Raw genomic sequence first — 17182 nt, forward strand, 5'->3', positions numbered from 1 at the left:
ATGAAATCAGAAAGGGTTGTCCTAGTAGTGGACAACCCCTAAAAACGATCAATACTGTCACTGATAATGTCACTAAAGACTAAAGTCCGCTTTACACGCAACGACATCACTAACAAGATGTCGTTGGGGTCATGGAATTCGTGACGCACATCCGGCCTCGTTAGCGACGTCGTTGCGTGTGAAACGCATGAACGACCGTTAACGATCAAAATTACTTACCTTATCGTTGATCGTTGACACGTCGTCCATTTCCAATTTTCAAATATCGTTGCTGGTGCTGGACGCAGGTTGTTCGTCTTTCCTGCGGCAGCACACATCGCTATGTGTGACACCGCAGAAACGAGGAACTACATCGTACCTGCGGCCGCCAGCAATGAGGAAGGAAGAAGGTGGGCGGGATATTCCGCCCGCTCATCTCCGCCCCTCCACTTCTATTGGACGGCTGCCATGTGACGTCGCTGTGACGCCGCACGAACCGCCCCCTTAGAAAGGAGGCGGTTCGCCGACCACAGCGACGTTGCAGGGAAGGTAAGTCCGTGTGACGGGTGTAAGCGATGTTGTGCGTCACGGGCAGCGATTTGCCCGTGACGCACAACCGACGGGGGCGGGTACGCTCGCTAGCGAGATCGCAGCGTGTAAAGTGCCCTTTAGGCTATGCTCACACGCTGTACCTTTTCTTAACCACAAAGATGCAGCGTTTTTGGCCCCAAAAAATGCACCCACGGCAAAAATGCATCAAAAACGCATGCGTTTTTACAGCATTTTTCCCAATGCGTTTTTTTAAGTCAAATCTATTGACTGTAAGGGCTCAAAAATGCTGGAAAAACGCAAAATGTTCTTCTAAAACGCAGCCAAGATGCACCCAAAAAAATGCGCTGTGTAGACAGCAAAATAGAAATCTCATAAACTTTGCTTGAAGAAGGAAACACATGCATTTAGATGCATCTTTGTGACCTTAAAAATGCACCAAAAATGCAGTAAAAGATGCAGCGTGTGAACATTGCCTGATAATCTTCATAAAATAACAATTCTGGAGAATTATTTCTTTGAATTCTGCAATTATGTTGTTTCCTGTGTTATTCCTCCTGGAACTTTATGAATAAATTACCGGCTGCGTGTTACTAATTAGTGGCGTGTCCATGAACCCTTCCACTGTCCAATCAGTGCTGATCGATTGACAATAGTGATGTTAACACCTAATTTATTTGTAAATGTTCAGCGTAAGGGCACAATATACAGTCATCAGAATTGTTATTTCTTGGGGAATGTTAGTATTTTTTAAATCAGGTATGTCGAAAAAGCTGACAGGTTCATTTCAGATATAGAATTTTTACTTTCATCGCAGCCTGAAAAGAACATCCGAAATTGGTCCCTGGAGATAATAGACTTGCTCCCGGCTGCGGACATTGTATGGTGTACATTTAGTACTGCAGTGTTCTCTCCATTCAGAACTGAATCTTTTGATATTTTGAAAAAATCCTCTTTTTTGAAGTTGTAGGGTCTGTTTAAAAGGAGATTTATTTATTTTTTTGCATGGATTTTTCAGCCAGAAAAATCCACATAAAAAAACTTAATGCACCAATGACCAGGATATTCTTATATAACCTAAAGCCAGTGCTATACTGGCGCTATCATGCTGATTCTATACATACCCTTAGTTGTGAGATCGGATGTTTAGGTTTTGAAACCCAAGAAAGTATAGTTTGTAAAATGAGAAGCCTTTTGAATGACAGCAGCTGCAGCAGCTGATTGCTGGGGTGTATTCATAGTGATTCCCTCCCCCTGCCCGTCCGTCCTCCCTGCTAGTTATGCTAATTCTATTATAGAATCGTTTTACTAACTGACTAGAAGGACCTGTGCTGATGTCATACCCATGTGACCAGAAGGGGCAGGCCTCAGCCAACATAGCTGATACCAGGAAGCAACATTATTTTTCTATTGGCTGAGGCCCGCTCCTTCTGGTCACATGTGTATGACATTAACACACGTCCTTCTAGTCAGTTAGTAAAACTATTCTATAATAGAATTAGCATAAATAACAGAAATGGGGAGGAACAATAGGCAGGGGGCGGGAATCACTATGAATACCCACCCCAGCTATTAGCTGATCGGCAGCTGCTGTCATTCAAAAAGCTGCTCATTTTACAAACTTTACTTGCTTGTCTTTCAAAACCCATATATCCTAGCTGATAACTAAAGGTATGTATAGAATCAGCCTGATAGCGCCAGTATAGCACTGGTTTTAGGTTATATATGAAAATCCTGGTGTCATGATCCAGGCCGGCTTTTTCGTGCTGCTGGTTACACCCAGCTCTGGCCTGGTCATGTCAGGAGTTAACTTCCCTTGCCTTGTTCCGAATCCCAGAACGCTATGTATTGTCTCTCTACCTATGGCTCAGTTCCAGTGATATTTCTGCCTTGCAGCTTGTATACTAGCTCTGGTGAGTGTTCCTGATCTGTCCTGCCTCCCTGCTACTGTGTCCTGACTTGTACACTCCCCCGTTCATCTGCCTGTCCCACCCCCTGACTTCCCGCTCCTGTCTGTTCTTTGTGTTTCCCACTGCATACCTGATCTCCCGGCTTCCGACTCACTTCTGCTTTCTGACTTTGGTATTGATCCTCCCCTTGCAGTAACTCGACTTTCTTGGATGGACCCTGACTGTTTGACTACCCTATTGCCCCCTGGTGGTTCACCTGTTAACTGCCTGCTGAAGTTACTGTGCTGTACTTAAGTTGCCTTTCCGTTACAGTGTTTCTTTGTTGCTCCTTCACTACTCTGCTGCTACCTAGTGGGGATTACGCTGTACTACGTCTTACTAGCCTTTTGTACAGCGTGACACCTGGTGATTGGTGCACTTTAAGGATAAAATAGTGAGGTAGATTAGCAATTCTAAATGTGCCTTAGGCCCTGTGCATATGGAGTCTTTTTGCAGAGTTTTTACACACTTTCTGAAGGGACCATGGCTTAGCACTAGAAGTCCCAGAAATGTCGAGTCCCCCCCACTGAAGTCCCGAAAGAGGGTCCAAACTGAATAGAACTAACTAGAAACTAAATGTCTAAACTCAATGGAAAACAACAACCTCCTGTGGTGCGACAGTAATGGCCTTAATTACAGAACAAAAGACGGTGATTATAGGATGTCAGCTAAAATCCTTCAGGTCATTCGCCCCGTGTCTGGGTTCCAAAGGTAGAAATGTTAAATGACCCTTCTCTGGGACTTCTAGTGTTAATAGAAATGGTTGCACTTAATAAGGGATACAGTTTAAACCTGGACTAGACAGTCTAAAGATTTATCAACCAGCGCATTTTAAGACTGTCTAGACTAAGTTTAGACAATTTAATAAATCTGCCCCAATGTCTCCATAATAGTGGATAGCAAAGTTACCTTTATCTTATTATTATCTAATAAGGACTCTCCTGATATGTCTCTTTTGTTAAATAAAAATTCTGGACAATCCTTTTTTTAGAGCTCTGCATTGAATCATTACTCTGATATTCTTCCTGCAAATGTATGACTAAATAAGTATGTATATGTATGACAACTGGGTGTCCCAATTTACAATTATCAATAGAGAGAGTCTCTACATGAACTGACCAGTGTTGGAGTGTGTAGAGACCATCGAATAGACAATACATTTATTTACAATTTCAATTTAGTTTTCTATTTCCGTGATTAGTTATAGCAGAATATCACAATTCAAAGTTTTAAGAAAGTCACTCCTCACGTACTTTTTTACAGGAACCGCAATAGTTCTTTCTTTAACCAATTCCTGACCACCCATAGACCTTAAACATCTGGCGGTCCACAATTTTCTCTGCACTGACGTTTTAAAACGTCAATGCAGAGTAAACTGCTTGGGTGAAATAATGCAGGAGCTTGGAGCTGGCTGTCAGACACATCTGTCTACTCACAAAGAAGGCAGCTATAGTTGTCACACTGAGTTGTGCACAAAGTTCGACGACTGTCATGGTGGCGTCAGGCTTTGTACAGATTGCAGATTCTGGTACTCGGCCCAATGGCTTCTCTGGTGTCTGGGATCAACACAGGCAGACTCAGACATTGAACTGCCGTGTGCTGATTTATAGGCAGGCTAGCAAGAGCTAATCTCTGCTGGCCTGCTTGTTCCTTTGATCACATGTTGTGGGAAGGCCTGTCACATCTGCTCCCTCCTATTTATGTTTGTTGAATCCTTCCACCCATGCCAGCTATAGTTTGTCTTTGTTGCTCTGTAAGATGTGGTGTGCCAGACTTACTGATGAAAGTTGTGCATATTGCTTGGTGCGGTTGTGGAGTTTACCCCTGTTGTTTAGTAGCTTTGCTCCTGCTCTTGTGTTTTCTCCTGAATCTCTTTTTGTCTTAACTTTTGTGTGCGTGCATTGGGACAGAGTTGTCCCTTGTCTATCCTTATCTGTGGGTTTAATCACACTCCTGTCCTGTCCCTCCCTGGGAGGAGGGGTAATCAGATCAGGACTGATCAGGAGCAGGGCCAGGAAGGTGATTCAGGCATCTCCACCTTCAGGAGTATCCCTAAGAATAGTGATAGTAAAGAGCTCCCTCGCTTGAGGGACAGCCTAGGAGCCCCGGTTCCCCGCTATCCCATTGTCATCGCGTCAATAGTTTAGCAGATCCTTCCTGATCTCTGTATACACAACGTTGAACAAGTGTGTGCATATATTCTAGAAAGCGCCATCATGCAATCATTGGTTGTATGGAGGAAGCAGAAGCTGCTGGGTCCGATGAGATTCAATCAGCTCTTCTATGCAGGAGGCTGAGATTCTTCCAATATACCAGCTCCAGTTACAGGGAAATTCAGCAAAAAAAAACCAAAACGTATTATTATGTTAAAATGTTGATATCTACGATCTGATGTCTTACTGCAGAGAAATCCACATTCTCCTTAATATGCAAATGAGCTGTTAAGATCTATGGGCTGGTCATAGTCTCCCCGAGGATCTGCCTCCAGAGATTATTTGCATTTTGCCTGATTAAAGCTAATACAGTACAACAGACTTGAACTTTGTCTTATTACAAAGACCTCTTTAGCTGCAGTTCTTTTATCACTGTACTGTCAGCTCCGCTGTACTGGCCCTCCCCCCCCCCTCAAACTGGCTGCCTGTGAGAGGGAAGCTGACAGCTCTGTGAGAGAACAACTGGACCTTCAAATGTGTTTGTAATGAGACAACGTTCAGCTCTGCTGTACTGTCAGTTGTCACATATTGCTCTGCAGTGACATCAGGAGAGCAGACTGTCAGTCATTACATGTCTCACATGGGTAACAATCCCTTCATTTAAAATAAGCTCAGGAGGCGGATTGTCAGGGAGATTAGTCTGGCCCCTAAATCTTAAAAGGGTGGCCCGAAGGCTGAATATATTTTAATTTAAATAGCTATTTATTGCTTTAATCTAAACTAATTTCTAATATGGCTGCTTTAAAAATTTTCTGACCTTCCCTCACAATACTATCTAGCTTCTATTGATTTTTTCTTTCTTTACTTCTTGTCTGATAACCCAGTGCATGCTGGGATACGCAAACAAAGTGTCATCAGGGGGTAGAGGCTGCTGTTTCTGCTCCTCCTTAAAACAAAGCGTCATCAGTGATGATCATTTCAGGGGCTGGTCTGGTCCCTGCGTGCTGTCATTGTGTGATTTGCACAGTGCCAGCTCGCTCTGTGTTGCCGAATATGATCAGTAGAACCGGCAGCAGAGCAGCGCGCACTGATTGTCAGAGTACCCGGTGGTGTTCAGAAACTAGTGCCACCCCCAAAAGTGATGTCATTGATGAAATTATATTGAGCCTTTCGACCGCCCTTTTAACAGCTCATTTACATATTAAGAAAAATATGGATATCTCTGGAATAAGACATTGGATCTCAGATAACAAGGTATCGTTTTATTCAGGTTTCTATGGCCTTCATGCCCATATAGACATCTTAGGAGGGTTGATCCTACTGGAAGATTCCCTTTAAAGAAGTATTATTAGCATATTACTAATTATTTAGGCACCATATGATGGTATTTTGCAGGAATTGTGTGACAGTATAGCACTCCTATGTGCTTAAAATGATGAGAAATGTCAGTCTTGGAGGTCTTTCCTTACTAAATGGCGACTTTCTATAAAACCGTCCTCTGGCATCTGTAGCAGCATCAGTCCTCTCACTTCTCCGTTTGTACATTCTCGTGAGCTCTGAAGACAAATTGCAGTTTTGTAATTTGCATGCAGCGTTTTGCTACGGTTAGCAGCTCTGGGGAATTCATTCTGGGGAGGAATAACACTCATTTACATTTTAACAGTTTGGCGGTATTAATGAATAACTAAGGGCGCGCAGTGACTCATTCAGGAGAGAAAGCAGAGGGAAAGTTTCTTTTTTTTTTTTTCACTTTTTATAATTGTTTTACATTTCTATCTTAATCTTTCCCTTTGAATTTCTGAAGTTCTGAACCTGAGTATTATGGGACTGATTGTTTTGTAATGCTTAAAACATCCATTTTCGGGCGCCTCTGAGAATATCTGTCACCGGATGACGGCAGATTGTTTTTGTGGTCTGGCTGGTAATTGTAAGGGATCCGGTAATTGCCTTTTTTTGCTTCTGTTTTTCCAGAATCCCTTAGAATGGTGAAAGGTGACTTGAGGATAAATATAATGAAAGAAAAGCCTGTGTTGTACACGGCGAGGGGATGGCGAATACAGAGGAGCCGTGGAAATGTTAGGGCAGTCGCTGACAGTCCCCAGCATGCTGGGGGTTATAGTTCCGTGAAATATACACAGTAGATAAAGCACAGGACCAGCTCTGCCGCTCATCTGCCGCTTAGGTGTTTGTTTACTATCTATAGTGGTAATGTCATGTGTATACGAGTGTAAATGACCGCTGCAGGCAATCACTGATTGCTATTTACACTGGCAGATCCCTTGATTTCATTGATTGGCTGCACCAGTCATGGTGTCACCGCTGCAGCCAGTAAACCAGAGCATCAGCAGCAGCGCCACTTCCTGGGGAGGGTGAGTATCAGTGTGTTTCTTACTCAGCAGAAGAGGCCTTTAAAGGGAATCTGTCACCAGGTTTTTGCTCCCCCATCTGAGAGCAGCATAATGTAGAGACAGAGACCCTGATTCCAGCGATGTGTCACTTACTGAGCTGTTTGCTGTCATTTTGATAAAATCAATGTTTTCCCCGCTGCAGATCTAGCAGTTATAGAGAGCTCATGAATATGCTGGACTACCTGGTAGTCCTATAATGATAATCTACCAGTGATTTTATCAAAACTACACTAACCAGCCCAGTAAGCAACACATCGCTTTAATCAAGATTTTTGCCCACTAATCTGCTCTCAGATTAGAGGGCAAAAATCTGGTGACAGATTCCCTTTAATATATGAGCTTTCAGCTCCTCCATTAGGACTTATGCTCAGGGCCGCCATCAGGGCATTAAAACCATGACTGATGTATGGGGACCTGTGAAGAAGGGGGCCCGGGGTAATTACTTAGCTTTATTAAGCCCTGGGCTCAGGACGGGGTCCCAGCCATAGCCGCAGCAGAGTGGCATGGCCTGTTGCTTCGACCACTACACATGGCTAATTTGCATGCGAAGGGGCATCGCATGCAAATTAGCCATGCTGTTGAGGCAAGGTCACTGGAGTGTGTCCCTACGCTGTATGGTATTTCAGCACTGGTTGGTTGTCAGAGGACACACCCAGTTGACAACTTATTCAATTTTTTTACAAGAGGAATAATGGAGGAGCGGCACACTGTAGATCTTAGAAAAGAAGCTCAATTTTTTTAAAAAAATTCAATTAAAGTATTTACTAAACAGACATGTCAGCAGAAGTGGTAGATCCTCTTCAATACTAGATAGGAATGTATCAAGGGAATATGAAGGGGGCACAGGTGGGGGCTGGGAGAGCAAGGGCATGGGCCTTGGTTATTGAGTTCTAGGGTTGGTGCCAACAAACCACTTTGCTTTGGCTGGGGTTAGATACAGGGCTAGGACGGCAAACTAAGCTTTTGTCCAGCCAATATAGAGACATATGTTGACATGGGTTCCCTCCGGGTTCTCCTGTTTCGTCCCACACTCCTAAGACATACTGATATGGAATATAGATTGTCAGCCCCAATGGGGACAGTGATGGTCATGTGTGTAAAGCACTTTAAATAGTGCATCCATCAGAAATTTTAGGGCCACTGTATACTTGAAAAGGTTGTCCAGGACTACATCTACCGTACTTTCTTCAAAACACTGTTCCACGCCTGTCCACAGGTTGTGTCTAGTTTTGAAGCTCAACACTATGAAAGTGATTGGGGCTCAACAAGCGGATAGTTTATACAGCGCCTCCTTCAGAAATTGTAGGGCCAACTCTATAGAAGTGATTGGGGCTGAACAACCTGTAGGCTGCGGGACATTGTTTTGGGGAAATAAAGCAACTCAACCATGTTCTTCTAAACCTGGCCAACCCCTTTAAAAAATCAGATCTACAAAGGCAGACAGCTGACAGATATTTCCTTTTCTTCTAGAAAAGCTGCATATGTAAGTCCCATTTTTTGGCCAGGCCCCTTTAAGGTCTACCTCCAGTACTGCTCTGATGGAAGCACTGGCAGACACAGACAGTAGCAGGACCCTTAGTAAGAACAATATATGGGCCCCTTGGAGTACAAGAGCTCATCAAAATGCACAATTAATCCTATTTTGGAGGTAGAAATGGGCACCCTGATCTCCTGGGCCCCTGTGCAGTTGTATGGGTTGCACCAATGATATGTCTGCCTGTTACGCTCACAGGGCGAGCACGGGTTTAGCGGATCGACTGGGCCACAGCACATAGAAAACTCAGAGTGGCTTGACTGCGGAACCACACCTGGATTTCACCAGAGCCTGTAATGTTGAGGGTGTTACGCTGCAGGTGCGAGACTGGGTGCCACTCGGGAAGACTGGTGCTGCTACGGCTGACCCCAGGGGAACGGGAAGGATAGTTGTGGATGAAGAGTGACAGCAGCAGATGTTGAGGTTTCAGCCAGGATGGATGGATAGATGGATGTGTTAGCAGCAACCGGTGAATATACTTGCGGCAGTGGGTATATTGGTGGGTAAACGGCAGGACTGCTTGTGGTGACTGCAGCAATGGATCAGCAGCACACTGATCACAGAATCAGCAGCAGAATATAACACAACACAGCAGCTGCAGAGACAGCAGCAACAGTGCTATAGGACCTGAGAACTAGCAGTGTATAAGACTAGTTGCCCAGGCACTTTCCTTAAGAGGAAGGTGCCATAAATACCTGCAGCCTCTCAGCCAAGTTGAGAGGTCATTTCCGGGTCAGGGTGCACTGTACCTTTAAGAAAAGGGGTTTATCCGCGCATGCACCCTATGGGCAGCTCTAGGAGACATGTGAGGTGTGCATAACCTTTGGGAGACTGCAGCATGGGCCGGGGACAGGGCAGCCACAGCAGGGCAGCCAAACAAGTGAGAAAGCCAACATCCCCACCGGGAGAGGGGGCAGGACAGTGCGGGGACGCCGTTCTGGGCCTAACACTGCCCCTGGGGGCCACTTTGGGCATAGCCCTTCATAAAATGTTATAATGTTTTTCTAGTTGTGTTTTTTTGTTTCTTTACCTATTGTGTTCTATCTGATGAATATTTATTTGCTTTGCTTATTTTTACTCAGCTAAGGGAACAGAAGAAGGATCTGGTCGGAGCACAGGAGGCCGGTAAGGGCTCTAAAGAAGTGCAATCCTACTTGGAACATTGGAAAAAACTGTTTGCTAATCATTGCCGGGAGCTTGAAGAGCTCTATGAGAAGCACGAAAACGATGCCACAGACGAAATAAAGGAGATTAAATACAGCCTTACCGAGAAGGCAATTGAAGATCTCAGACACGTCCAGAGTGCGGTAATTATACAAGAAATGTTAAAGCTCAATGTACCCAGATTGTATCTCCAACAAGTGCTAGACGAGCACAAGAGGGAGACGGCACTCCTCGCTCAGCAGCTAGAGAAGGAGGAAAGCGACAAGGCGGCCGAGTCAAGAGCATCCCTGGAGAGCACCATGCGGAAACTCGATGATGAATTCAAAGTCAGTCTCAAGGAGCAAAAGAATCTAAGAAACTGGGAACAGTTGCTATTCACGTAGGTTTTACTTGAGTTCCAGGTCTACAAATCTATAATGTTGCTTATTTTGCATGATAAACATGTCCATTTCTAAAGGGAAGCTCCACCGGTGGGAACACGTTGGAGAATAGATTACGAAATCTGATATCCATATCGGTTCACAAACAAGATAACGACCTACAGAGTTGTACGGAGTTTCATATTCCTCACACTTACTCCATGGTCCATCAGTAGTCACAAATTAGTGTTTGGGAACTAACATGTTTGGTAAATGCAATCCTTTTTATAAGGAAGCCTTCAAATACTCCCTTTACAGTATTTAGCATCTGCTGGATATGTTCTTTGACTTTAAGAACGTCTGCAATAGTGAAATGTCACCTTAGGACATTTGCGTGGTATATATTTTGAATATCAATAATTTAGAAGGAAAGGGGTTTTTACAGTTAGTGTAGCTATGCTATGTAGTTTCCTTTACCAAAAAATTGGCAATTAGTAATTTTCACACTCGTTATGTGTAGCAAGTGTGGTGAGGTGCGTTCAGACCTTCATGTGTCTGATGCACAACAAAAAACATGTAAAGGGGGGCACTGGGGACACAAAAATGACGGGAGTCCCTGGAACCAGTGAGAGGGGTTGGTAGGCACCTCCTAAACTCACATGCAACTGTCCCTTCTCTCCTCACCAGTCCCTATACAGTCTCCGCAACTGTCGCCGAACAGGAACCTGTGACACTTGGAAGACCCTATAGTAACCCTGATTAGTGAGGGGCAGGTGTGGTTCATTATACCTTACCGCGGCACTAACAACAAACCAGGGTAATAAAGAAAAACAGGGGGAAAATTAACAACCAAAAGGATATAGCCTGAGCACAGGAACTAGACTAGCAGAACCTTCCTCACAGGCGACCAGGACACAAATAAGTTTGTATCTTCAGCAGGGATTGCTGGGATACACCGCTATTTAAAGCTGAAGGGCTTGACTACTTAGTAAATGCAGCTGATCACTCACTCAGCAAGGAACTGCTTTGGAAAATCTACAATAGCAAAACTGGCACTTAACCACTTAAGTGCCAAGAGAAATTAAACCCATTTAAATGAAGAGAGCCAGATGAGAGGCTCCGGTCCAAAGGCTGTCACTGGTCTCAACATGCAGGGAGACGACCGTGACAGTAATAAAGCATTCGAGATGCTTGGCGTATGCAGTGGAAAACTTTCCAGTGCAGGGATGCACGATGTACAGCCTGAAGCCCAAAAGCGTCTTGTGATGCCGTTTTGTGCATCTCTCAGCCATATCGATAGAAAACTGCTTGTTTGACAGATTGTGAGGAGCCGTACACAGAAGATTAATGGCCAGTATCTGAGGTGCAAGAACTGGCAAGTACTAATGGTGCACATTGTGGACATCTTGGATGCCTCATTCCTTACCCATTCGGCTCTCCAGAAAGCAGTAAGTGAATTAGCCAGTATGCCTTCCATGACGGTGATCATTACCATTGTAGTGTATGGGAATTGTGAATTATTAGGCACTAAAGACCTATTGTGTGCATTATCACCTCTTCTATTTTAGCATGAGGAAATGAGAAAATCTCCAGCGTCTGCAACCTATAAAAAATAAATTTTATTGAAAATTATTAGAGACAAACACGTCACCAAACATGGTGTGCTAAGCATAGAAAAAGCTGAAGCGTTTCGACTGAGAAAGTCTTAAGGGGGCTTTACACGGTAGCGATATCGCTAGCAATTTCTAGCGATATCGAGCGTGTAAGTACCCGCCCCCGTCGCGCATGCGATTGTTTGTGATCGCTGCCGTAGCGAACATTATCGCTACAGCAGCGTCACACGCACTTACCTGGTTGGCGTCGTCGCTGTGACTGCCGAACAATCCCTGCTTCAAGGGAGAGGGACGTTCGGCATCACAGCGATGTCACCACAACGTCACTAAGCGGCCGGCCAATCAAAGTGGAGGGGCGGAGATGAGCGGGACATTATATCCCGCCCACCTCCTTCCTTCCGCATTGTGGCCGGCGGCAGGTAAGGAGACGTTCCTCGCTCCTGCAGTGTCACACATAGCGATGTGTGCTGCCGCATGAGCAATGAACAACATGGATAAACAACCCTTACCGATTTTTACGTTTGGGACGACCTCTCCATGGTGAACGATTTTCACCATTTTTGAGGTCGCTTAAGGTCGCTGGTCAGTGTCACACGCTGCGATATCATTAATGACGCCGGATGTGCGTCACTAACAACGTGACCCCGACGATAAAACATTAACAATATCGTAGCGTGTAAAGCCCCCTTTACTCATGGTATAGCCTACAAAGAACAACATTCGGTATGTGTGTGTGTATATATATATATATATATATATATATATATATATATATATATATACAGTATATATGCACCTGGATTTATATATACTAAATGTGACCAGTTTAAATTTACCCCGACGATCCATGAGAGCTTGGATGTGACCTAAAACGGGAGTCTAGTTTAGGTCCCAGCATTCATCACTAGAAGATGACATTTATATTTCTAAATTTTTAAAGAGGTTTTCCACTACTAATGTGATCCCCTTTCTTTTATCCTAACTACCCTAACACTTTCCTACTATACTTCTGCTATCTACTGTGCTCTGGCAAGCTGCGCTCTCTCCCGCTCGTAAATACCTTTATTGTTGTTGTAGCTTGGATCCTTCGACTGCAGACCGTAATCGGACCAATTAAGCCGGGCACTTCACTGGTGGGTGTGGAGCTGCCTCTCTGTGAGTGACAGCAGCCTTGGTACTCATGCTCAGATCACACTTCATTTTCCTCTCACCTGATTTCAGTGACGTTCCCTGCTCAGTTGATCCGAATCCGGTCTGCAGACGAAGGATCAAACCTACAACAACAATAAGGTATTTACGAGGCTCTTAGAGATCAGGTTACAAGAGCGGAGTATATAAAAGAAGTATATTAGGAAAGTGTTAGTTAGGAAGAGTTAGGATAAAAGAAAGTGGATCACATTAGTAGTAGAAAACCTCTTCAATATAGTTGTAACAGAGGAGGAATTGGAGGTCATGAAAGGGGAGTCTTTGAGGGACAGTCTACAATTAATAATATTGCCAATATTGCCAATAATTAATAATTATTGGCAATGATTCTAAAGTTGGATAGCTGTCCAAATCACTTGAAGATGTCAGCTAGAGGGGGGAGGGTTGTTATGGGATTGGTGGTGATTATCAGGAGGTCAATCATCTGTACAAGCACTTGTGTTATCATTTGACTTCCCAAAATTAAACCCTATAAGGGATGACTCCTGCGTCAGCCCTAGTAGTAGTCATGAAGATATAACTATTTTCTGATCGGAAAAAAATAAATATTTCCGGGCTTTGTCACAAATGAAAGGGGGACAAAGAAATAAAGTTATGCAGAAAACTATTACTTCAAGTTATTATTGCTAAATGTGTTGATTCATGGGGTGTACTTAATTTTCATATATGCTGTACTTCTGCATTTTGGACAACTGTTTGTTAAATAATAACACTGTGTAATATGTTTGCAATTACCCAATTTTAGACAACATTTTTTCTACTATACCATGATATGTAACACCATAGAATTCAATTAGGGTGTACTTAGTTTTTCTTGTGACTTTATTTTGAACTAAAAATCATCCTTGCATTTTGTTTCCCTGCACATTGCTGGTAATGACCTCTTGTGAGCAGCATACTGTACATGTAGTTTATCTCTCATTTGTCAATTGGGCACTACTATGGCCGTAACACAAAGTTGCCATATGATTTTATTTGGGAAACAAAAATGGTGCGATGAGCAAGACTTAAGGGGGCTTTACACGCTACGATATTGTTAATGAATTATCGTCGGGGTCACGGTGTTTGTGACGCACATCCGGCGTCATTAACGATATCGCATCGTGTGACACTTATGAGCGACCTTAAACGATCGCAAAAGCGGTCAAAATCTTTTGCCGCAGAGAGGTTGTCCTGATACAAAAAATCGTTTTCTGCTTATTAGCGATGTTGTTCGTCTTTCCTGCGGCAGCACACATCGCTGTGTGTGACACCGCAGGAGCAACGAACATCTCCTTACCTGCGTCCACCGGCAATGCGGAAGGAAGGAGGTGGGCGGGATGTTACGTCCCGCTCATCTCCGCCCCTCCGCTTCTATTGGACACCTGCCGTATGACGTCACTGAGACACCGCACGAACCCCCCCTTAGAAAGGAGGCGGATCGCCGGCCAGAGCGACGTCGCAGGGAAGGTAAGTCCGTGTGACGGGGTTCAGCGAGGTTGTGCGGCACGAGCAGCGATTTGCCCGTGTCGCACAACCGACGGGGGCGGGTACGATCGCTTGCGATCTCGCTAGCGAGATCGCAGCGGGTAAAGCCTGCTTTAATCTTCAGATTGCAATGTACAAGGGCTTGAGTATAAAGATGGCCATAAGTAAAATGATGAGAAGGATGGCACTCCCATTATATGCCTAGTGTTTGACATTATCGCAGACAAATCTGTCTGATTGGACATGTGGAAATCCAACTTGTCCCCATCCAATTCTGGGACAGTCTGGTGGTCACCATAGACATGAAAATACATCTGCCGATAACAGCTTCTTGTGTATAGACATCGTTTTTTCATTATTCCTAAGCAAGGAGCCCAGGGGAAACTTGAGTTATAGAAATTTTGGGCAAAAATGTTGTTTTAAAATATCGTTATATCTTTCTCGCTATGGGATTTCATCAAGATGTTACTTTAAGTGGCTTTGTATCTCCACAGGAAGGTCCTCCTGTTACATCTCTGTGTCTCCGAGGATGAGGTGCAGAAAACAAAACTTGAGTTCCACTCTGGCTTTTCTCAGATGGATATTACTTTAGCCCTCCCTAAAATTCAAGGCAGAATTCTCCTTCAGAAGTACCTGAACGACTGGAGGAATGTAGAGCTCCAGAAAGTGGACCAAAGTCTACACGAAAGTGAGAGAAAGGTGAGTTAGCTTGTGGTGAGAACATAGAATCCGCTATTTCAGTTTGTATATCGGTCGCCTTGAGGTTCTTCAACACCATATTTTTACATCTTTCAAAATAACTAGATGACATTTGTACTGCCCGACATCTTACAAGTTAATGTATTGTCTTCAGATTGAAATAATACTGTGAAGTGTAAAGTAAGACAAGAACCTACTGGTGGTGAAAGCCCATTACCAGTTGATGTGCTTTACTTTCTCCAGTGATTTAGTTCCCCATTCTCTACTCACCATTGGTTTAGTGCCTCATCCTCTAGTATAGTGGTTTAGTGCCTCAATCACTGCTACGTACCAAAAAATTTAGTCTCTGGTTTTCAGTGATTTAGAGCTCTATTTTCTGGTACCCAGTAGTTTAATGTCCCAGTCTCTGGTGTCCATTGGTTCAGTGGCCTAATATCTGGTGGTCAGTGGTTTCGAGATTCACTTTTTGGAATACAGTTTTGTTGCTCCAGTCTCTAGTTCTATTGATTTGGTGTCCAATTATTTGTTATCTATTGGTTTGGTGTCCCATTATATGATATCTAGTGGTTTGTTACACTAGTCTCTGGTTCTATTGGTTTGGCGTCCCATTATTTGGTATCTAGTGTTAAGGGGGCCATAAATTTACAGTGATGCAATCCAAATTATGCATCTACCTTAACCCCGTCTGCATCCAAATCATGAGTCATTTGTTAGTAGCATGCATACTATTCTTCTATACAGACCAGAAAAATGTACACGGATATGCATAGAAAATAAGTCTGACTTTATCGCGGAAGTTAAAATACATTTAAAGGAATCAGTTGGTTAGGAGCCAAGAATACATAACACGTCTCCTATTGGCTAAACCGTAAAATAGCTTATTCTGTGATATATGTATACATGTTTCCTCATTTATATTAAGCTATGTCAGCATGCTTCACTTGTCACATGAAAGTCCAGACTGTCTGATGAGTCTTATGATGTCTGAATGCAGATATAGGTGTGGTACACGCTTCAAGCATTATCTTAAATCCTGTTTTTTTTTATAGCTTCATATAACTCTTAATACTCATATTAGTTCATAATCATGTCCATAACACTAGTAGTTTGGTGCCCCAGTTTCTAGTTCTGTTGGTCTGGTGTCCCACTATTTAGTATGTAGTGGTTTGAGACCCCAGTCTCTGGTTCCATTGGTCTGGTGTACCACTACTTAGTATCTAGTGGTTTGGTGCCTCAGTTTCTGGTTCTATTAATTAAGTTTCCCATATTTTGGTATCTAGTGGTTTGGTACCCCAGTCTCTGGTTCTATTGGTCTGCTGACCCATTATTTTGTATCTAGTGGTTTGATGACCCAGTCTCTGGTTCTATTGGTTTGGTGTTCCATTGTTTGCTATCTAGTGGTTTGGCGCCCCGTCTGGTTTTACTGGTTAATGTCTCATTATCTGGTAACAAGTGGTTTGGTGCCCCAGTGTCTGGTTCTATTGGTTCAGCATCCCATTATTTGGTATCTAGCAATTTGGTTCCCTAGTCTCTGGTTCTATTAGTTTGGTGTCTCATCTGGTATTTAAAGGTTTGGTGCCCCCGTGTTTGATTTTGTTGGTTTGGTGTCTCATTATCTGGAATCTAGGGGTTTAGCACCCCCCAGTGTATGGTATCCAGATGTTTTGTGGCCAATTATCTAGTATTCAGTGGTTCGGTTCCCATTTGCTCCCTATACTGGAAAGCAGTGGTTGGCTTTTCTCATCCTTTAAGTGTTTTTCACCATGAAGTCTTAAGGTGGTGTCACACACAGCGACAGCGACAACGATGTCGCTGCTACGTCACCATTTTCTGTGACGTAGCAGCGACGTCCCGTCGCTGTCGCTGTGTGTGACATCCAGCAATGAGCTGGCCCCTGCTGTGAGATCGCCGCTCGTTGCTGAATGTCCTGCTTCATTTTTTGCTCGTCGCTCTCAGCTGTGAAGCACACATCGCTGTGTGTGACAGCGAGAGAGCGACGAACTGAAGCGAGCAGGGAGCATGGAGACGGCTTCTGGCAGCTGCGGTAAGCTGTAACCACGATAAATATCGGGTAACCAAGGGAAGCCCATTCCTTGGTTACC

General features: G+C 43.8%; 1 protein-coding gene across 1 annotated transcript in view; it reads left to right on the forward strand.

Annotated features, from left to right (window-relative positions):
* The window catches only part of EVC2 (EvC ciliary complex subunit 2), a 223451-nt gene that overhangs the window by 139663 nt on the left and 66606 nt on the right, over nt 1-17182 (forward strand). The window contains exons 14-15 of the mRNA XM_075346882.1: nt 9655-10115; nt 14876-15080. Of these exons, the coding sequence (XP_075202997.1) occupies nt 9655-10115; nt 14876-15080 (666 nt within the window). The remainder of the gene's footprint in view (nt 1-9654; nt 10116-14875; nt 15081-17182) is intronic.

Source organism: Anomaloglossus baeobatrachus, chromosome 1, assembly GCF_048569485.1.
Source record: "Anomaloglossus baeobatrachus isolate aAnoBae1 chromosome 1, aAnoBae1.hap1, whole genome shotgun sequence".
Taxonomy (NCBI): domain Eukaryota; kingdom Metazoa; phylum Chordata; class Amphibia; order Anura; family Aromobatidae; genus Anomaloglossus; species Anomaloglossus baeobatrachus.